Source organism: Ciona intestinalis, unplaced genomic scaffold (genome assembly GCF_000224145.3).
Source record: "Ciona intestinalis unplaced genomic scaffold, KH HT000075.2, whole genome shotgun sequence".
NCBI lineage: Eukaryota > Metazoa > Chordata > Ascidiacea > Phlebobranchia > Cionidae > Ciona > Ciona intestinalis.
Window position 1 is genome coordinate 625,843 of NW_004190397.2, and position 22,337 is coordinate 648,179.

At 33.7% G+C, this 22,337-nt stretch overlaps 1 protein-coding gene across 2 annotated transcripts in view; it reads right to left on the reverse strand.

The window, feature by feature from the left end:
* Nucleotides 1-22: 22 nt before the first annotated feature.
* LOC100182855 (pecanex-like protein 1) overlaps nt 23-22,337 on the reverse strand; it is a 31,208-nt gene continuing 8,893 nt past the window's right edge. Inside the window, exons 15-48 of one of the 2 annotated variants that reach the window (XM_026838332.1) lie at nt 22,058-22,177; nt 21,404-21,444; nt 21,309-21,346; nt 20,547-20,634; nt 19,998-20,188; nt 19,184-19,302; nt 18,447-18,567; nt 17,878-17,985; nt 17,705-17,768; nt 16,723-16,844; nt 16,039-16,225; nt 15,052-15,229; nt 14,743-14,853; nt 13,663-13,760; nt 12,880-12,977; nt 12,118-12,238; nt 11,747-11,839; nt 10,876-11,019; nt 10,434-10,576; nt 9,761-9,938; nt 9,038-9,276; nt 8,524-8,673; nt 7,944-8,068; nt 6,941-7,083; nt 6,263-6,373; nt 5,456-5,695; nt 4,948-5,051; nt 4,151-4,311; nt 3,375-3,513; nt 2,643-2,872; nt 1,871-1,997; nt 1,353-1,453; nt 869-1,046; nt 23-690 (exon numbers count right to left, since the gene is read on the reverse strand). In XM_026838332.1, the coding sequence (XP_026694133.1) occupies nt 435-690; nt 869-1,046; nt 1,353-1,453; nt 1,871-1,997; nt 2,643-2,872; nt 3,375-3,513; nt 4,151-4,311; nt 4,948-5,051; nt 5,456-5,695; nt 6,263-6,373; nt 6,941-7,083; nt 7,944-8,068; nt 8,524-8,673; nt 9,038-9,276; nt 9,761-9,938; nt 10,434-10,576; nt 10,876-11,019; nt 11,747-11,839; nt 12,118-12,238; nt 12,880-12,977; nt 13,663-13,760; nt 14,743-14,853; nt 15,052-15,229; nt 16,039-16,225; nt 16,723-16,844; nt 17,705-17,768; nt 17,878-17,985; nt 18,447-18,567; nt 19,184-19,302; nt 19,998-20,188; nt 20,547-20,634; nt 21,309-21,346; nt 21,404-21,444; nt 22,058-22,177 (4,667 nt within the window). In that variant the 3' untranslated portion in view covers nt 23-434. The remainder of the gene's footprint in view (nt 691-868; nt 1,047-1,352; nt 1,454-1,870; nt 1,998-2,642; nt 2,873-3,374; nt 3,514-4,150; nt 4,312-4,947; nt 5,052-5,455; nt 5,696-6,262; nt 6,374-6,940; nt 7,084-7,943; nt 8,069-8,523; nt 8,674-9,037; nt 9,277-9,760; nt 9,939-10,433; nt 10,577-10,875; nt 11,020-11,746; nt 11,840-12,117; nt 12,239-12,879; nt 12,978-13,662; nt 13,761-14,742; nt 14,854-15,051; nt 15,230-16,038; nt 16,226-16,722; nt 16,845-17,704; nt 17,769-17,877; nt 17,986-18,446; nt 18,568-19,183; nt 19,303-19,997; nt 20,189-20,546; nt 20,635-21,308; nt 21,347-21,403; nt 21,445-22,057; nt 22,178-22,337) is intronic. The other variant, XM_018815465.2, reaches the window with a different exon arrangement.

A 22,337-nucleotide genomic window follows, 5' to 3' on the forward strand; every position in this document is an offset into this window, starting at 1 on the left:
TTGGAAACTTTTGGAGACTGCATTGTACATTTCCTCTTTAATGCCCAATATTGTAATCCAAACTACCAATGTTGTAGCCACCTGGTTTAACTAACTTGTTTAATTTACCATTAATTTCTGCTTAAAGCAGGATTCGATGCCGTTTAACAACGTATTCACTGTTTTTAACATTGTAACATAAAGCAGTATAGTTTTCATTTACAACGGTATCTACAGAAAGTTTAAATGTTTGACAACAAAAAGTGTTTGTACAAAACTTAATAAACAGAAAACACAACAGTGAAATAAACATACAGTCAGTGGCAGATACGAAAAGCATTAGAATAGTGAAATAGTGGGTTTTTCTAGTTTGCAGATGTTACAATACAGATAACATTACGGTCAGTGGCCCAGTCAGTGTTGCCAGAAAAAAATCAATATTAAATTCTTCACAATTAACTTGCTGCTCTTGCACCTGCTTCTCCAGGTTGCGCAACACTGCAGCTAGAATTTGATGACTGTGCGGCAACACTGGCAGCAGATTTCGGTCGAGAACGCGAATATTCTGATCTGGAAACACTGCGCATTTTTGAAGGATTATCGGAAGTAGAATTTGAGCGCGAAGACGAACCAGAAATTGAATGAATGGCAGAAAATGAAGGCAGGTCATCTAAAGCATCTTTGTTCATTCTAGAAGTTTCTAAAGATTTTCTAAAGGAAAAATTTTATCAAAATTTAAAAAAAAACAAGACTCCATACAAACAACTGCAAATTGAGCGGGCGTGAGGTGTATGAAACAAAACACACGAGTTATAACGACTGTCCTTTTCGGCCAGGCAAGGTTAAACCATGTTACATTCATTCCAATATTTGGAAAATCTAATTTTACCTTAAAGTTGAAGCTGAAGAAATGGAACTTCGTGCTCGAGACTCGAGAGATTTTTTCTCCCCACTAATCGCTGAACCGTGTCGCGACCTCGTGTTGGTGAATGATGTCACATTCGCTCCGCTCTCATTTGCCAGTCTGTAGTTTAGGTGAAGCGGGATTGGCTCATTCGAATAATTTCCTAAAAAATAAAAATAAAATTTAAAATAGTTGATAGCCTGAAGTCTTAAGGAATGGTAAAAAAACATTGTTACAATAAAAGTTTTGGCATTTTTTGCTAAAAATAGTTTTAAAACATGGTTGTAACATCAGCTGAAAAAACGTTTTATCTGTTCAGTTACAGTAATACATCAGAAATAAATAAGACGTTTATTTAATAGAATAATAATATTCAAATTGGAAAGAAAAATTGCTTTGAATTGAAAATAAAAAGTCGCTATAAGTTTTTTAAGATGACCTTTACACTAAAGTTGTAATTTATACTCACGTGATGGAATATTAACCATGGGTATTGATTGAACGACTTGATTTTGAGGAAATCCACCACTTCCTCCACTGTTGCAACTACCTGAGCAACTCTGACGTAAACTGTCAATCAAATACAAATGTGTCAATCAAATGTAAACTGTCAATCGAATGTAAACTGTCAGTCGAATGTAAAGTGTCAACAAAATGTATTTTTTAATATAAACTGTCAATCAAATGTAACGTTAATCAAATGTAAATTGTCATTCAAATGTAAATGTGTCAATCAAATGTAAAGTGTTAATCAAAGATAAACTGTCAGTCAAATGTAAACTTTCAATCAAATGTAAAGAGCCAATCAAATTTAAAGTGTCAATCATACAAAAACTGTCAATGAAAGGTGAATGTGTTTATTAAATGTAAACTGTCAATCAAAAGTTAAACGTGTCAACAAATTTTAACAGTTAGGGAAAAGTGTTTTTTTTAACCTGGTATTAAAAAATGAAAAAATATCAAAATATTCTACTTTACTTAACTGACCAAGCTATAATGCTGGTGAAACAAGTTTTGACTGCCTCGAATGTGATTGGTCCGCCAATCACCTTATTCAGTTGCTGATTGGTTGTTGCATATGAAGTGGTTAGAGGGGAAACATATATTGGATATCCTGGTAAAAAAAATTAAGTTATTTTTGCGGAAAAAAAGGTAAAGTTTTTTGTATTAATTTAACGTGTATTAGTATATAACTTGTGTTTTTTATGAGAATTTACAATACTTTGGTTTTTATGCACCTCATACTTACTGTTGAGTTATAATATGGGTGTGTTTTATAAACCGGACACACAATGTGTATTCATACACCTCGTGCTCACTGTTAAGTTATAACATGGGTGTCTTCTCATACACCACAGACACACATTGTGCATTCATACACCTATTGTTCACTTTTAAGCTATAACACTGTTAATATGTTATACCAAAATACTAAAAAGGCCAAAACACCATAAAAAAAAAAATTCCAACAACCTAATAACGATTTCATCAAAACAGAAAATGTTTTCCTATATTAAACACATTAGTACGGTGGGGGAAGATGGGACACTTTTCACTCTATTTTCAGAACCCATTTGGTAGTAATAAAAGAACATTTAAAGAATTATAAAACTGTATCTTCACGACTCCCATTGAGCATTGTTTACAGTTAAAAACCTAATCAGGATATTTGGATATTATGTGCTAAAGGTGTTCCATCTTCCCCACCCGACCATACATATATTAAATACAATACATAAACTAAACAGAATATACATACCAATAGGCTGATCACAAGATGAATTTATCATATTCCTCAAAACTTGCTTAGCGTTTTGAATGCTCCCTCTTTCCGGGTTCCTATTTCTCAAGAAAATGAGCTCATTCTGTTGGCCGGCCCATAAACCTCGTACACATTCGCGATTTACTTTAACCACATTAAAGCCTAATGCTCTATGGTTTAGTGTTATAACACTGTATTGGTCAACGAACATGTCACTTATAACTCGCCTGTGGAGAGAATAAGGATTAGGTTTTGTAAGTTATTTTTGGATGAGTAAACGAACGTCATTTATTTATTCTTGCGTGTATGATTTTAGTGTAAGGTTTTATGGGTACTTATGCTCGCTATCAAGTTATAACATGGGTCACCTTATGCTCACTGTCAAGTTATAACATGGGTGTCTTCCTATACTCAATACACACTTGGTGTATTCATGCACCTCATGCTCACTGTAGAGTTATAACATTGGTATCTTCATATACACCAAACACACATGGTGTATTCATACACCTCATGTTCACTGTTGAATTATAACATGGTTGTCTTTTTATACACCAGACACACATGATGTATTCATACACCTTATGCTCACTGTCAAGTTATAACATGAGTGTCTTCTTTTACACCAGACACACATGCTGTATTCATACACCCCATGCTCACTGTCAAGTTATAACATGGCTGTTTTAAGTGTTTTCCAAACGAATAAAAGGTAACTAAGGTCCAAACCTTAATGCAAGCAATGAACTTGTGTTAGAAAGAACAGCTTTTCTCCACATAGGATCCCCCTCATGTGTTATAACCATAGTTGTCTGATATTCAGATATAGCAGTATATAGAGGCTCATGTTGGTCATACTCATCTGGACCTGGATATTTTGTTTCTTTAGAAGTTTAACTTGATAATAATTAAACATAGATGGTTTGTTTGTCTGCTAGGTGTAGCGACCACGCTTATTTTTGACGATAAAATGTAAATATGTTTTTAACTGTAAGTGTGTTTTAACAACTGTTGTTTTGTCGCTATATTCTGTCTTTTCTTTAAATTATATATTTTTAAATCCTCACTACCGTAATCGAAGAGACAAACAAAGTTATTATTATTATAGTGAGGTGAGGGAAGATGGGACACCTTTTCATTCTGTTTACTTGTCTGATTTGGTAGTAAACAAAGAATATTCAAAGAATTATAAAACCCTATTCTCACGACTCCCATAGACCATTGTTAATTGTTTAAAACACAGTCAGGATATTTGGATATTATGTGCTAAAGGTGTCCTGTCTTCCACCACCCTACTGTATGTTGTATTATGTTTTATGATGAGATCTTGGGTCTATGTGAGTCGTGAAGATACAGTTTTCTAATTCTTTGAATGTTCTTTGTTTACTACCAAATGGGACGAGAAAATGAAATGAAAAAGTGTCCCATCTTCCCCCACCCTATTATATACCTATCTCTTGCTATATAACAATAAAAAATAATGAAAAAAATTGCGAAAAACTTACATGCAAAATGATCTTGATGTAATTTAAGAGCCATTCGGACTCCAGGAGCAACAACCTCTCGAAGCAAGTTCATGTCAGTGAAGACCCATTCGTCTTTATTGGATGTAATGCGGAAATCTCCCTTGAATAAAGAGTAAAGTCCGTACAGAAAGGAATCTAAACTGGAGAAAAAGTTTTTGAGTGTTAGATGTTGTGTTGATTTATCCTTACGTGGCCAGAAAATGAAAGTTCTTATAACATGGGTGTTCTGTTTCATACACCTCATGCGAGTTTGCGGGTTACCAGGTATGTTACTTTGTGAATGTTTTTTGATGAGTGAATGACTGTAACCTGGTTTATTATGTGTGTGGCCGGAAAATGTCACTATAACACAGGTAGTGGTGCAGCCAGAAACAAATAAGGGGTGAGTTTAATCAAAAAACCTAAAAAATAAAAAAACGCTACTAAACATGAGTGTTCTGTTTCATACACCTCATGCCAGTTTGCGAGTTACCACATGAGAAACTTTGTGGGTGATTATCATTTCCGTATGACTGACAATTTGGACAACCTATTAAAATGACCACTGGGTTGGAGAAGTTGCTACTAAGTGCCTTGTTTAAAGACACATACAACAGCAATGGTAGCAGCGTCAAGCCTTGAACCTGGTAATCTCTGGTTACAAGGAGAGCGCTCTAACCAGCATTTCAAAGTTTTTTTTATATTTATTTATTTGTACTTGCGTTTTGAAGTTTTTGAGATATATATATACTTTATTTATATATGTTAATAAAATTCAAATAATACAAGGTACTAACTTGGACGATAAGTTATGAGATGCTGTCCCAAGTGCTCTGCGTGCCAGAACACTAATCGCAAAACATAATGTGGTGAGCTTAGAATCCCCGCTGTAATTTGCACCCTGTATTTTAACACATTAATAAAAAAGATACTTTTAAACTTGGTAATAGAGATATAGTACTGTAGGGTAAGATGGGAGACTTTAACACATAAATCTTATGTTTCTGGATCAAGTTTTGAACAATTAACAACACTATTTTAGAATTATAAAGCTACGTTTGTAGAATTCTGTAAATTTTCTTTGTTTACTACCAAATGGGATGAGAAAAGAGAATGAAAACAGATTCCATTTTACCCTACCCTAATATATGTGTTTTGAAAGCTGATAGTGTTTTTCACTTAATGGATTTTGCTGTTTAAATAAAAGGTCAATTTTGGCTTTAATTTAAAGCCATTGCATGTTACATTTTTATCAAAAAAAATATTTTTGTAAATTTTGAAAATATTTTGTTTTTTTCCGCTTACATTTTTGGTCCCGGCCCGCTGAGCACAGCAGTAATCGATCCACGTCGAGTAAACTTGCGTGAACTTTGACCTTGAGATACCAAATAACCACACGTCATAATCGTCGTCAATGGCAACAGCGAACATAGAATCAACGTCTACATAGTCAGGTTGTTCACATGACGTGAGTTGCTCACGGATTGAGTCGTTCGTGATCCATGAGTCAAGTGAATCGTGAGCAACAAGAAAGAAAATCACGCTCTGTGATTTTTATAATTTTCATGAAAATTTTCTTTAGTTAAAAGGTGGCATCATGTGAATGATCATTTTTTATTGGAAATATTCTGACAAAAATCATGCTATGTGAATTTTTTATCATTTTCGTGAAAAAAAATTAGTTAAAAACTGGTATTATGTGAATGTTTAGATTTGATCATGTTTTATGAACAAAATTTGATAACATTTTTAAGTTATGAAAGTAATTCACATGATTTGTAATGATAAAAAGTTTTATCATAGTTTCACAACTAATGAAAATTTTATCAAAAATTCATGAATATGAGTATCATATTTAATGAGCTATCATATAAAACTTAGCACAAACCAATCATAATATCATCACATAATTTTCATATCACTATATCACATCAGTTGAAACCCTCAAAAAAAAATTCATATGAAAATATTCATATGAAAACAATCACGCTCATGATACTTACTTTCACGATATAACTTTTTTCATACCACTATATCACATCATGTGAAACCCTCATGAAAAAAATTCATATGAAAATATTCATATGAAAAAGTCACGCTCATGATACTTACTTTCACGATATAACTTATGAGAATTTTCCTCAAGTCAAAAACACCCAGCATAGTAGTTGCATTGTTATCACTAATGTTGTACCCATCTAACACATAGTTACTCACTATAACCTGTGTAATACAAATTTATAATTTTAATTTATTTAATGTTAAATGTTGTAATTGTTTGCATTTATTTAATGTTAAATGTTCCTAAATCCCAAGTCCCCTGGCGTGCCTTTCTGTAGCACTTCACGTCATTTTAACTTGTTAACTCTTATGGCAAAGCCCATTTTAAAGATTTTTAAGAAAAAATATTAATGTTAAAAAGGATGAATCTTACTTTATCCTCGTGTGGCGGGAAAACAACAATCGTTATAACACGGGTGTTCTGTTTCATACACCTTGTGCCAGCTTACGAGTTACCATGTAAATTACTTCGCGGAGAATTGTTTTTTTTTAAATTTTTTAAGATAATTTTAGGTATGGCTGATAATTTGGACAACCCATTAGTGACCATAGGATTAGAGCAATTGCCGTTAAGTGTCTCGCCCAAGGACACATACGCCCACAATAGTAGCCGTGAAGAGCTTTGAACCCATTACCTCTGGGTTACAAAACATGGGTGCTAACCACCTTTGCACGGCGTCAGACACTTATATTATATATGAATACTTTAAACATCCAACAAAAGCTAACCTGCCACGCCATCCAGCGTTGGTTAAACGCTGAGTTAAAAGATAAAACTCCGTTTATTTTCCCCACGTGGCAACAACAGCAACTCTCACTTGTGTCGGCACCTTCGTTGATCGCTTCAACTTCGCGTTGTTGGCAGTATGTCCCTGTTTGGGTAAGGAGAAAAATTAAGTTAAGTACTTGACAGTGAGCATGAGGTGCATAATTGAATGAATGAATGAATGTAACTTGCTTTATCCTTGTGTGGCCCGAAAATTATTGTCATTATAACACGGGTGTTCTGTTTCATACACTTCATGCTCGCTTACGAGTTACCACGTATGTAACTTTGTGGGTGTACTTAGTATGTTTCTGTGTGGGCAAGGAGAAATTAAGTTATGTACTTGACAGTGAGCATGAGGTGCATAATTGAATGAATGAATGTAACTTGCTTTATCTTTGTGTGGCCCGAAAATGACAGTCGTTATAACACGAGTGTTCTGTTTCATACACTTCATGCTCGCTTTCTAGTTACCACGTATGTTACTTTGCGAGTTTACTTAGTATGTTTCTGTGTGGGTTAGGGGTTAAATTAAGTTGTGTACTTGGCAGTGAGCATAAAGTACATTATGTATAAGTGCAATTGTTTTATTTTTATGTGGAGTGGAGTATCAACAGTCGTTATAACACGGGTGTTCTGTTTCATACACCTCTTCCCAAAGTGCAGGTCTTAGAACATTGTGTATTTTGTGTGTAAAACACCCATGTTTTAACCCAATATTAAAAAAAAAACAGAAATAAAACACTAGAAACCACTTAATACCAGGTAAGACACCTATTTTAATACAAAAAATACAAATTAGAACAGAAATTCTAAAACAAACCACTAAATTTTAAACCCCCTGTGTCAAAATATATAAAACACCTATATTTCAACCCAACAAAAAAACAAAAAAATAAAAAACACTAAATACCATTTAAAACAATTAAAACACCCTTTTTAAAAAAAAAATATTTAAAAACTTACCACTAAATTCTAGACCCCTCAGTTGAAAAGTAAGGATTCCGTTTCCATACTCGACGATGTGCACGAGAGCGTTTAAATAATCCGAAGCTAATATGAAGCAATCTCCGGCTACCACATTACCCCACCTAGTGGTACAACATAGAAATAATAAAAAGGTTTAAAAATATTGTAATTTTTGTGAAGCAAAAAAAATTGGGTCTTAGAAAAAATAAAAATAATATGAAAGTATAAAAATTGCAATTTTTGTAAGGCAAAAAAATTGTGTTTCAGAAAAAAAATGCTTAAAAGAATAGTATTTTTCGAGTAGCAGAAAAAAATGTAAACCAGAAAACAAATATGAATGTTTAAGTGAAATGCATTTTTTTAAGTAAAAAAAAATCACTTCTATTTTATAATACAGATTTATTTTTAACGCCAAGTAATATCCATGCGAGTTAAGAATTTTTTCGTAGAAATTTTTCATATTCTATGTATGGCTGATAATTTGGACAACCCATTAGTGACCACTGGGTTGGAGCAGTTGTCGTTAAGTGTCTTGCCCAAGGACATACGTCCACAATGGTAGTAAACTTTAACATACCTTCCTAATTCCAGGTCACCAGCCAAGGATTTTTGCAATGAATGAGTTAGGTGTTCGTAAAACACAGAATTTAAGTTATTATGGTCAGAGTGTGGCCCTCTTTCAAGCTGACTTGAGAGTCTTGAATTAGAGTGGTCTATTCTCTTTGTACTGTAAGATAAAGGAACTGTTTTTTAATTTGCTGTTTTTCTGTAATGTCTTAATGGTAATGTACTGTTTTTAATGTAGACACAAAAATAGTTTGATATTTGATTTTGGGTTATTTGCTAGTAGTAAAAAAGACCTAAAGATACACACGTTATAACTTAACATTGGGCGTGAGGTGTAAAAGTAGATATAAAAAAAAACAGGAGATAAAACTTGACAGTGAGCATGAGGTGTATAAGAAGATACTCATGTTATAACTTGACAGTGAGCATGAGGTGCATGAATACACCATGTGTGTCTGGTGCGTAAGAAGACACCCATGTTATAACTTGAACGTGATAAAAATAAAATAAAAATTCATACATACTTGTAATTTTTTTCCCAAAATTTCACAGGCCTTGGGTAAGATGTCAAAAAAAGCGCGCTTCCAATAAAAGGGGTGAATGGGGCCTGGGTTATGGAAGCCACTAGAGCATGAAGGGTTAAAAGCGCACTGTGGGGTACTGAGCAGACTTGCGCAACAGCGTGGAAAGCAGAACCCCATGTTATTTGCCATGGGCAAACATACACTAACCAGAATTGAAGTTTGAGTATTAATTCTTCCACCTAAAAGTTGAACGTAAATATAAGTATTACTAAAGTATTTAAGTGTAAAAAATGAGTGCTAAAATGTTAAAAAGGTATGAGAAAGTATAGAAATGGTAAAAAAGATGTTCCAGGGTATTTAAATGTTAAAAAATAGTATTACAAATTTAAATGTTAAAAACTATTCCAAAAGTATCTAAATAGAAATGTAGAAAAACTCAGGTCCAATATGCCTAGAAACACCCCCAAATAGAACACAGCAGAATAAAAAAACAACCCCCTTTAAAATATTCCAGGACCCAAGACATTCCAAAACAATGCATAAATCTAAGTTTTAAAAAAAAAATAAAATTTATAAAATAAAAAAAAAATAAAATTTATAAAATAAAAAAAAAAAAAAATTTATAAAATACTTTTTTATTAATATTATTTAATGGTTTCAAATTTATATTATTTGATTGTAGTAAAAACATAGTTAGTATGACTAGTTTAAACATAAGCTTACCTTGACATAAATCACTGCTACTATTGGGTAAGCAATAAGTAACGGTCCTGTGTATTGCCTTGCGTCATATTTAATGAACAGAACAGTAAAAACAAAGATTTTGAACTGAGAAGCAGGCATTGTGTATGACCCTCTCAGCATTTTTACGCCGCATATTACGATTAGAATACTGCCAAGTCTGTAAGATTACGTGTATAAGTGTTGATATATTTTTATGTTAAAAAAAATATGAAAATTGAGTGAATTTATTTATCCCTGCAAGGCGTGGCAATGACAGTCGTTTTATTACAGGTGTTCTGTTTCATGCATCGTGTGTCCTTGGACAAGACACTTAACAGCAATTGCTCCTACCCAGTGGTCACTGATTGTCCAAATTTATTAGAAAAAATAAACTACCAAAAAGTTACATACATAGTAACTCGTAAGCTTGTACAAGGTGTATCAAACAGAACACCTGTGTTTTACGACTGTTGTGCCCCATTCACGAGGTTAAAAGTAACAATCACTCAGAAAATAGAATTTCATTCCCTGATGAAGTCTCGCCGTATGGCAGACGAAACGTTGGAAATACACTATACGTTTTTATACCAGATGAGCCACTGATATATTGTTTGTACTATGCCTGGTAGCAGAAGGAACAGAATCACTCATTCATTTATTCATTAATACTTACACGTGACCATATAGAGCAACAACAGCTGGGGAATCCCTAGTTAACTCGTTCAATACAACGATGGGAAAAAGGACATTACGCTCGACAGAGCACACGAAGACGTAAAATTTCTCATACCACATTAAATGAGCAGCTTCTGTTACCTATATATAAAAAAAATGAAGAATTTTCGTAAAATATTTTAAAAAATTTTAAAATTGTATTTTTTGGTCAGTTTTAATATGTATATATTATATTTAAGATAAAAAATTTATTATTCAAGATAAAAAAATTATTATGAGAAAATACGAATCATGAAAAAATTTTGTATCATGAAAAATATCATAAAATATTTTGAATTATGATAAAAATATTGTATCATGAAAAAATCGTGAATTCTAATAAAAAAACATAAAAAGTATATAAAAAAATTAAAATACAATAAAAAATCGTGAAAACGAACCTCAAACATGGAGTATTCACGTGATCTTAGAATTGGGCGTGAGAAAAAGACCCAGGGCAAGTTTTTCCTTAATTGAGGAAATATATAATGCAGGATAACACCAGTACATGCGACCATTATGTACAGCACTGTACTAAGGTATGGCTGAAATAAAGGGTTAATTTAATGGAAAAGATAAATGATAACGTAAATATAGTAATAAAATTTTTTTTCATGAACACCATTATCAGATCTTAATAATTAGTCCTAGCCTGGCCGCAGATTTATCCATAAAACAGGCGTATAGTTTAATCTAGACTAAAAATAACCTTTAAAATCACAAATTGTTGTCTTTATATACTTTTGCTGTCAACCATATTATATTTGTACTTTGTCTCTTTAGGCAAAAATTTTGTCGGTACCGAACGTCTTATCAGGGTAAAATCGTAGTAAAATTCTTGCCAGAGTCAAAAAACATGTATAATATGGTTGGCAGCAATAGTATAGTACTGTGGGGGAAGATGGGACACTTTTTCTTTATTTACTTTTTTTTTATTCATTTACTACTAAATGGGACAAGAAAATAGAATAAAAAGGTGTTCCATCTCCCCCCACTATACATTTTAAATACACAATTTGAAATTTAAAAGGGTATTTTTAGTCTATTTTGAACTATATGCCTGTTTTATGGATAAAACTTATACCCAGTTTAACATAAAATAATAAGATCTGAAAATTCACGGTGGCTTTTGGCAAATTTCAATGAAAAAAACTGTATCACGAAAAAATCATCGAAATTTTCGAATCATGATAAAAAATTATGAAAAATGATGAATAAAAAAAAATCCTGTATTTAAAAATATCCAAAAAAATTGTAAATCATAAAACTGACCTGTGAAGTAGATAGGGCAGTACTACAGTGTACAGCGAACATTACGACACATAATATCGAACAACAAATCACGTCAGATTGTAAACGATCACTCTGAAAAAAAGATAAAATTTATTTTACCACAAAAAGGCGAATTTTACCATTTAGATATATCTGTATTTAATGTAACCTATAGTATATAATTCTATAAACATTCTTTGGTTACTTTTAAAAAGAACAAGCAAAGAGAATAAAAACTTTTCCCACTTTACCCCACACTTTATGACCCATCAAACCCCACTGTGTGTGTTCCATCTTACCCCAAAATATATATCCCATCTTACCCCGAAATATGTCCCATCTTACCCCACCCCAATATCTCATATACTCACAACAGCATTAAGCATATATTCAGATGACACTTGGTCTGCTTCTTCAGCTGGATCACCCGTCTCAGTACTCCCATTATCCCGTCGTGGTTCATCAAGCAATAACTTTGATTTGATCAATGACCTAAAGTTGTAGACATCAGATTAGGGCTTTATTTTATGTGGGTGAGGCCACGCAGCGTGGCCTGAAATGGGTCCTAGGACTTAGTCCAAGAATTACTCCAAAAATCTTTGCAAAAATGCAATTTTGAGTAGCTTAGTGGTTTTTAGTTTTGTTTGGAACTAGAATATATTAGGGTCAAGGCTCGGCGCTGCTAGCCTGCTACCATTTGGAATTATGTGTCCTTGGGCAAGCCACTAAAAAAAACTGCTAAATGTGACTTGAATAGGACTTTGCAAGGTCTGTCTTTGGTCTAACTCTGTGATCAATTAGGGGTTGCTTAAATCGTCAGTCATACAAAAAAAGCCCACCTAAGCCAAACATGTTATAATTATGAAGCAAATACGAGGTGTATAAAATAATACCCATGTTTAAAGCATTAAATTTCCCTACTATCAATTAATAATATTTTCAAAACACCATCAAACAACAAGTATGAAAAATAAAATAAAATATAAAATAAAATGTTAAAATTATTTAAACCTTCGAATTATCCTATTACCAAAGACAAATCAGTTATAATTATATTATCACAATATCTATCAAACATGTAAAAAAATGAAATGGTTAAGTTCTAAAAAATGTTATAATTAAAATAAACAAACCAAAATGTCCAAGGAGAACTGGTTTGCCTGCTTAGATGGTAAGAAGATGCAACTAATAATCCACAGAAGATTGAGAATAAAATGTGTTGACTGCTTTCCTGTTACAAATACAAATATTTATTATTTTAAGCTTTAATTTAAGAATCCAGGGCTGCAAAATTGATGTAACATATATATGTACAAAATATATATATGTATACATATATATGTTTACATATAGTAGGGTAGGGAAAGATGGGACACCTTTAGCACATAATATCCAAATACCCGAATCGCATTTTAAAAAATTAACAACGATCTACGGAAATCCTGAGGATTAGGTTAATAATTTGTTGACTGTTCTTTGTGGCGATGACGAAATAAAAAGGAAAGATGTCCCATCTTCCCCACCCTACTACATGGCTAAATAGCATCATTAATCTCAAACTCAAACCAAAAGACCGAATGCTACAAAATTTATTCCTGCAGCAACAGTCAGAATTAAGTGTTATGAAAAAAAACATTTTTATTGTAATAAATATACATTTTGACGTAAATGTCATTATCAGTGTCTTTTAAAAAAAAGCTGATTTGTGCTTGTTATTTATTTCATAGCACTTGATTCTGACTTTTATTTTATACAAGAGACTTGAAAGCATACTCTGATACAGGCAACTTAAATATAATCTAAATTCTTTATAAATATAATCCAACAAGATGACGAATCGTTAGCCAGGCAAAAAATTCCTAGATTTCTTTGAGAAACATTTTAAACTTAATTTCAAAACACGGTCATAAACTTACAGTGGTAAGCATGGCACCGTAGCAGAATCCAAACAGCAATAAGCATGTAAACAAACTTCGAAAAACTCCAAAAATTGAAGCGCCAAAACTTGTAGAAGCTGGAAGTTGAAAATACAAACATTCAACACTGAAGGGTTTTGAATGTTTTTTTATCAGCTAAAAAAGTCTAGAACTTGGGTAAAAGGAAATAATTTGACTTTCGCAATTTTATTTTTTTATTTATTCTTTATGGGTGAGGTCCTTGTCAAGGACCTGGGAGTCAACATTTGGCCCATTACCCCAACAACCCATTAGTGACCGCTGGGTTGGAGCAATGTCCGTTGAGTGTCTTGTCCAAGGACACTCACGCGGACCAGTATTAGTACCGCCGTCGAGCATCGAACTGGGGACAAATTGGTTTTCGATCCAGGCGCCTAAACCACTAAGCCACGGCGCCGGACTTAATTTTGCTATAAGTAAGTACATGGTTTATGGAACACAGAACAAGATTTAGCATTTTTTATAAAACTAATATTTGCCATTAATATACATCTGCATATGTATAAAGTTAGGGATGTCTCAAATTATGCCAACTTTTGAAACATAGTTGACAAATGTTTTAGCACCCCTGTTTTAGGTGGGGCTAACTGGTGCCTATGCAAAGAAATACCCCAAGCTTTGTGCCCCTAAGGTATATTGCATTCGCCACATTAATTAATAAGCTTTCCAGAACCCATGGCTTGCTACACTTAGAGACCTTAACTTGCTTTATCCTCGCGTGGCCGGAAAACGAGGGTCGTTAAACACGGGTTTCCTGTTCCATACACCTCGTTCCAGCTTACGAGTAACCATGTTTATGTTACTTTCGTGGGTGATTTTTTTGTGGATTTTTTTCTTTCTTTATGTGTGGCTGATAATTTGGACAACCTATTAGTGACCATTGGGTTGGAGCAATTGCCATTAAGTGTCTTGCCCAAAGACACATACGCCCACAGTGGTAGCAGCGAAGAGCCTTGAACCAATTACCTCTGGGTTTTGAGGCAGGCGCGCTAACCAACTGTGCTACGGCGCCGGAACATAGAATAAAACACATATGCTTACCTGTACCACCAAACATGTGCATTTCCACTTGTTCACATAAGTAAAGAACAAATGTGTTGATTTGAGGCAGAAGTCCAAGCATGAATATAATGGGCAACAAACAAGTAAAAACTGCAAAAATATATTTTTAAAATATTAGTTATATATTTAAATTCAAAAATACATTTAAATTGAAAATATTTCTTTGTCAAATTGGAAATTAAAAAAAAAATCATTTTTACAAGTGCTTTATTAAAAAATATCATGAATATTTTTGTTTTTAAATTTGCTAATTAAAAAAAGGTTAAAAAAATGCTCACTAATCCTTACTCAGCATAAAATCCCTGGCGAATCGGCAACTTTCGTTGTTCCCAAAATTGTGTCCAAGAATTGAAATCCCATCAAGTCGAACGTTGTCAGGTGTTGATAGGAAATTAAACAACAACAATAACATGGCTGATAATGCAAAATATACCGGGCGACTGTATGCAATCACTCTGTTGTGTCCCTGTAGATTTTATCGAGAGGTTAGTTAGTTTTAAGACAGTGGTTCTTAAACTTTTCTGTATGCTTTACCCTTTTAAAGGTGGCTGTACACAGTATCCGGCGTATGCAAACACAGAGGTGGCTGTACACAGTATCCAGTCGTATGCAAACACATTACCGAGTTCCGCATGCGGCAGCGAAATCCAGACAAAACAGACAAAACGGACGAATTCCCGATACTGTGTACGACCACCTTTACAAAGATGCTTATCAGATTTAACCGCAATAGGTTGTATGGCGGTCATTTTAAAAAAGCAAAACTAATTACATCATTTATATTTATTACAACCGATACGCTTGCTTTTTGGCAACGAGTTGTTCAATGTCTGGTAAAGTACTACAATTGGCACATTTTTCGTCCCGTCAAATGATGTGGATTTTGGTTGGTGGCTTATAAATATGAGGAATTTACCCCAGTTTAAAAAATGCTGGTTGAAACGGTTTTCTAATCACCCCTAATAAATTTGGGTGTCTGAGGCTAAATTTTAAGCTTTCTGGTAGGCATATTCGAAGTATTTTGTAAAAAATTGGATTTTTTGCCCGAAAAAATGAGAATTTTTACAACTTTTTGTCAAAAAGTTAAATGAATATGATATTTAAAAAACAAATTTGACAAATAAACTTTTAAAAAAGGTTGAGAAATAATAAATAAAAAAAACTGTTGGAAACACTAAATTAAAAAATGTTGGAAACACTAAATAAAAAAAATGTTGGAAACACTGAATCAAAAAAACTGTTGGAAACACTGAATTATATGCCGAATCATCTTACATGAGTAGGAGATGCTGAGTCAGGCTGAACGCTACGAATCATCGGAAATTGAGACGTTGCTATGACAATGCAAAACCAGAACGACCATAACTCGTGTAGTAAACCCTGGGAGAGGACAAAAAGTCCGAGAAGTCCAACACCAGATGCAAGAAGAATGGAAATGATCGTTTCAATCATCATCACATTCCTGTATTAATATTATATTTTATTTCATTAAGTTTTTGGAGTCTTTTAGTCTTTTTTTTAACTTAAGAGGTCTTATGTTTTTTTACTGGTACATTGATTTTAAAAGGCATACTTTTAAAAATTCAAAATTTGTCTAAAAATAGAGATGCTCAAATGCATTCTAAATAATCATAACAAACATGTTATATATAAAATTGTTGCTGCCAAGTGTATAAAATTACCAACATTTTTAAATTGTTAAATTTAAGATTTCAGTGCCCTATTTATGCATTTTATCAGATTTAGTTGTTAAGTGTTATGTACAAAGACAGAAAGCCAGGTTATGAATGTAAAAAATGACAGTCACCACGTTTCATGCACCTCATACCAGCTTACAAGTTACCGTGTATATAACTTTGTGGGTAATTTTTTTTTCTGAGGAATTTTTTCCACAATGGTAGCAGGATGGGCCTTGAACCAATTACCTCTGGGCACCGAGTCATAAATACAGTCACTAACCTGTCTAATAGATCCATTAGAGCAAGTCTGTCGTACTGTAATGTAATAGACTTGAATGGTAAGATCTTCACTTTGTAGAAGAGTTTTACTTTTGGAGTTGCTTGTCTTGATCCTACTTCTTGCTGTTTAAAAAAATAACACAATAATTAGATGACTTTTTGTTAATTGGTTATAGGAAACCATTGGGTAACTTGACATTGAGCATAAGACAGCCATGGTATAACTTGACAGTGAGCATGAGGTGTATGAATACACCATCTGTGTCTGGTGTATAAGAAGACACTCATGTTATAACTTGACAGCGAGAATGAGGTGTATGAATACACCATCTGTGTCTGGTGTATAAGAAGACAGCCATGGTATAACTTGACAGTGAGCATGAGGTGTATGGATACACTATGTGTGTTTGGTGTATAAGATGACACCCATGTTACAACTCGACAGTGAGCATGAGGTGTATGAATACACCATGTGTGTCTGGTGTATAAGACACCCACGGTATAACTTGACAGTGAGCAAGAGGTGTATGAATACACCATGTGTGTCTGGTGTATAAGACACCCACGGTATAACTTGACAGTGAGCAAGAGGTGTATGGATACACCATGTGTGTCTGGTGTATAAGAAGACACCCATGTAATAACTTGACAGTGAGCATGAGGTGTATGAATACACCATGTGTGTCTGGTGTATAAGAAGACACCCATGTAATAACTCAACTGTGAGCATGAGGTGTATGAATACATCATGTGTGTCTGGTGTATAGGAAGACACCCATGTTATAACTCAACAGTGAGCATGAGGTGTATGAATACATCATGTGTGTCTGGTGTATAGGAAGACACCCATGTTATAACTCAACAGTGAGCATGAGGTGTATGAATACATCATGTGTGTCTGGTGTATAAGAAAATACCCATGTAATAACTCAACAGTGAGCATCAAGAACACAAAACCTCAATAAAGACTTCACAATACTAACCTGAGATGCAGCTCTTGTAGGTGAAACATAAACTTGATAATTACGATCGGTAAATCTCAGTTGTCTGGTCAAAATATTTACATTATAATATTATAATTCTAACTTGCAAGAGCAAAAAAATATGAAAAAAAAATTTTTTTTGGGGGGTAAAATTTGTAAAAAAATCTGCGTACTCTGGTAGTGTCATTTCATCCTGTGCACAGAGTTGTAACATTGTTCTGTCGTCATTTAACCGGTTGTCACGAGCTGAGTTAGTTGACGATGAATCGCCACGAGTCCGTCTGTGAATTTTTTATAATGATGTATGGTGTATTCATACAAATACACCTTATGCTCACTGTCGAGTTATGACATGGGTGTCTTCTTATACACCAGACACACATGGTGTATTCATACACCTCATGCTCACTGTCGAGTTATGACATGGGTGTCTTCTTATACACCAGACACACATGGTGTATTCATACACCTCATGCTCACTGTCGAGTTATGACATGGGTGTCTTCTTATACACCAGACACACATGGTGTATTCATACACCTCATGCTCACTGTCAAGTTATAACATAGGTGTCTTCTTATACATCAAACACACATGGTGTATTCATACACCTCATGCTAACTGTCAAGTTATAACATGGGTGTCTTTTTATTCACCCGAGACACACATGGTAAATTTATACACCCCATTCTTATTAACAATGTATAACATGAGTGTCTTTCTATACATCAGACCATCCTACCTGCTTGAGTGTCTACTCCTAAGCGAAGGTAGTTCTGGTAAAGCAGGCAAATTGCTTGATATCTCAGTAGCAACAGCAGTGTTTCCACCAAACGTGTATGTCAACCAATTACCAAACTCATCTGTAAAAACACAGTTTAATTCCCTATGTTATATTTAAAACATTTTATTGCTTACATTTTATCTATATTTATTTCGTTATGTTTTAAATAATTTTTATTTTCTTATATTTAAAACCATTTATATTTGCCTATATTTTACATTATTTCTTTTGCTTACATTTTAAAGCACTAAAAAACAACAATTTCGAGTGGGTTAATTTTTTTTTAAAAAGAAACTTTCCTGGATGTCCTACTGACTATATATAGTTGGTTGGGGTAAAATCGGACACCATTTAATTCTATTTTCTCGTCCTATTCCACATTAAACAAAGACTATTTAAAAGATATACACAATTTATCCTAATGACTTCCATAGACCGTTGTTAATTGTTTAAAACACAATCAGATATTCGGATATTATGTGCTAAAAGTGTCCTATCGTACCCCAACCTACTATATATAGTTAGTACAGCATCCAGGAAAGTTCCGTTTTTTAAAAAAAATTAACCCACTTAAAATCGTTGTTTTTTAGTGCTTTAAAATGTAAGCAAAAGAAATACTGTAGAATATAGGCAAATATATATGGTTTCAAATATAAACAAAAACTGCTTTTAAATATACTATACAAGTATCTGACCTTGAAAACAGTGAACGGCTCCTTCTGTAGTGTCTGCGTGGTTGGTTGCAAAGTGGATGTTGGATCCACCACTTGCTGATGGCTGATCCTCCTCGGTCTTCTCTTTTTCGACAACCTCTCTGTGTCCGGAGAATATACAACATCATTTAAATTGGAAGGTGTGTTTGTGGGTATAAGGTTTTTTTGGGGGGGGGGGCAAGTGTCATTAAGTGTCTTGCCCAAGGACACATACGCCCACAATGGTAGCAGCAACGAGCCTTGAACCCATTACCTCTGGGTTAGAGGCTAGTGTGCTAAGTGACTGTGGTGAATGAATACAACATGTGTTTTCGTTGTGTAAGAAGACACCCATGTCATACCTTGACAATGAGCATGAGGTGTATGAATATACCATGTATGTTTTGTGTATAAGGAGACACCCATGTTGTAATTTAACAGTGAACATGAGGTGTATAAATACACTATGTGTGTATGGTGTATAAAAAGACACCCATGTTATAACTTGATAGTAAACATGAGGTGTATGAATACACCATGTATGTTTTGTGTATAAGAAGACACTCATGTTATAACTTGACAGTGAGCATAAGGTGTATGAATACATCATGTGTGTCTGGTGTATAAGAAGACACCCATGTTATAACTTGACAGTGAGCATAAGGTGTATGAATACACTATGTTTGTCTGATGTATAAGGAAACACCCATGTTATAACTTGACAGTAAGCAAGAGGTGTATGAATACACCATGTATGTATTGTGTATAAGAAGACACCCATGTTATAACTCAACAGATAATAAACAGAATCACTTACTCATTATTATTTTCCTCAGGTTGACTTTTCTGGTCACCAGCTGGATGCCTGTGTCTCAACCCCTCCCTACTTAATGGGGAATATGTTGTATTTGATGAACTGGGGACACGCACAGATTGGGTGCGTCGGACACGATGCGCACGGTGACGCACGGCTTGTCTTGTGGACATAGACCTTCGGATATTATCAGACTGCACATAGAAACATTATAAGTTTTCAAATTTTAAAATATCTATAGCTAAATAGGTTGAAAAGATAAATAATTTTTTTAAATTTAAGTTGCCCCCCAAAAATAACCCTAAATAGGTATGTGTTGCAAAGGTTTTTTTGTATACTTTACTTTTACCACTTTTTATTGTATTATTTAGGTTTTCGTTTTTCTAGTTTTTGCATTTTTATTTTGTCGTCCAAAAAATAAGAAATAAATAGTCTACTGCATATATATGTGCCAAAAAAGGGGCTAGGAAAATGCCACCGATATAGCGATGTACTATAATATTTGTAGGTAACACATGCCAAATGCCACCGCGAATTTCTAGATCCACTTACTTGCGGTTGAATCCTACTGAAGTTATGCAAACATTGGTTGTAATTTTCTTCCATATTTTTGTCATCACTGTCTGTGCTGGATGAAGACCTGGAATTTAAAAATATTTGCCTTTAGGCGTGGGCTGCTACCATTGGGGGCGTATGCGTCCTTAAGCAAGACACTTAAAAAACCCCCGGGGGGGGGGGGCCCAAAAAAAAAAAAAAAAAAGGGAAATTTTTACAACAAAAAATCCAACCAAAAATAATTGCCCACAAAGTTACATACTGGTAACTCGTAAGCAAACACAATGTAAATGAACCAGAACACCCGTGATACAACAACTGTCTTTGCCCTGCTGTACAAAGGTAAACATGTTACATTTATTAATATATGCTAATATAGGCAAACCCAAATAGAGGATATAAAATTTTGGGGTAGGTGCATAGGCTCCAAACATTGGGTACCAGGGTGGGCAGGCCTATAAGCCTTTTATTCTGGCTCAACTGGTGCTATTAAAAAAAACAATTGTATTGATTGTATTTAACTACATAGGCTGCATAACACATGTCAAATTAAAACAAAATCTTGTCCATTTGCTTTAAACTTATGGTGAATTGTTTTACATTGCGGGGTCTGACAAATAAAGTAGTATCGAGAAAAAAAAGCAATTTATATTATTGTTTTTATATTATTATAGTCCAGTAAGCACTTTTGTAAATTTAATGTTTTAAAAAATAGGTTTCAAGATTTTTTATATACGCAATTACACAGTAACACATTACCTTTGTGTCTGAGCTTTTAAAACTGAACCCATTTGAGCCTAAAACCAAAATATGATGTCATAAGTGCATTAGTGATGTCATAATGTAAATCATACCTTATTAAACATGGTGTCACTGTATATACTAGATGTTTCTCCTGAAAATGAAATGCAATGTAAAATTAGTTATATTATATGTATATAAAAAAAATAAGCCTAATGGTAGAAAAAACATTTATGTAGAAAATACAACTTATTTCTAACAGAAGATCTAGAATAAAGTTTAATTTTTTAATTAAACATATATATATATATATATAGTGGGGTGGGGGAATATGAGTCACCTTTTCATTCTACTTTCTTGTTCCATTTAGTAGTAAATAAAGAATATTTAAAGAATTATATAACTGTGTCCTACTTTTTTTCAATATTTTTATTGTTATATAGCAAAAAATAGTTATGTATTAGGGTGGGGGAAGATAGGACACATTTTTCATTCCATTTTCTCGTCCTATTTGGCAGTAAACAAAGAACATTCAAATACATATAAAACTGTATCCTTATGACTTCCATAGACCGTTGTTAATTGTTTAAAACAGGATCAGGATATTTGGATATTATGTGCTAAAGGTGTCCCTTTCCCCCACCCTACTATATAAATTTTCTGGTAATTTTTTTTGATAACTAAACAAGGTTATAAAAATAGAACACCAGTGTTATAATAGTTGTTATCCCGCCACGCCATCAAAATTAGGTGTCACATTTTTTTACCTTTTCTCTTAGTATCACCAGAAGATATATCATGGCTAGCAGATTGTCGCAAAGTATCAAGAAAAGCTCTCATTTCAGTTTCATCTTCAGAAGAACTACTAGTTGAACTATCCAAGTTACCTATGTGAGATAAAGGTTAGAACTATTTCTATTCTATATGGGTGAGGTCCTTATCTGAGGAGGGATTTGGGCAAAATTTGGCTTATTACCCAATCTTTTTATACAGTGCAGCCAAAAAGTATACTGGTAGTTAATAATTTTTTAACAAAATTTTTGTGAA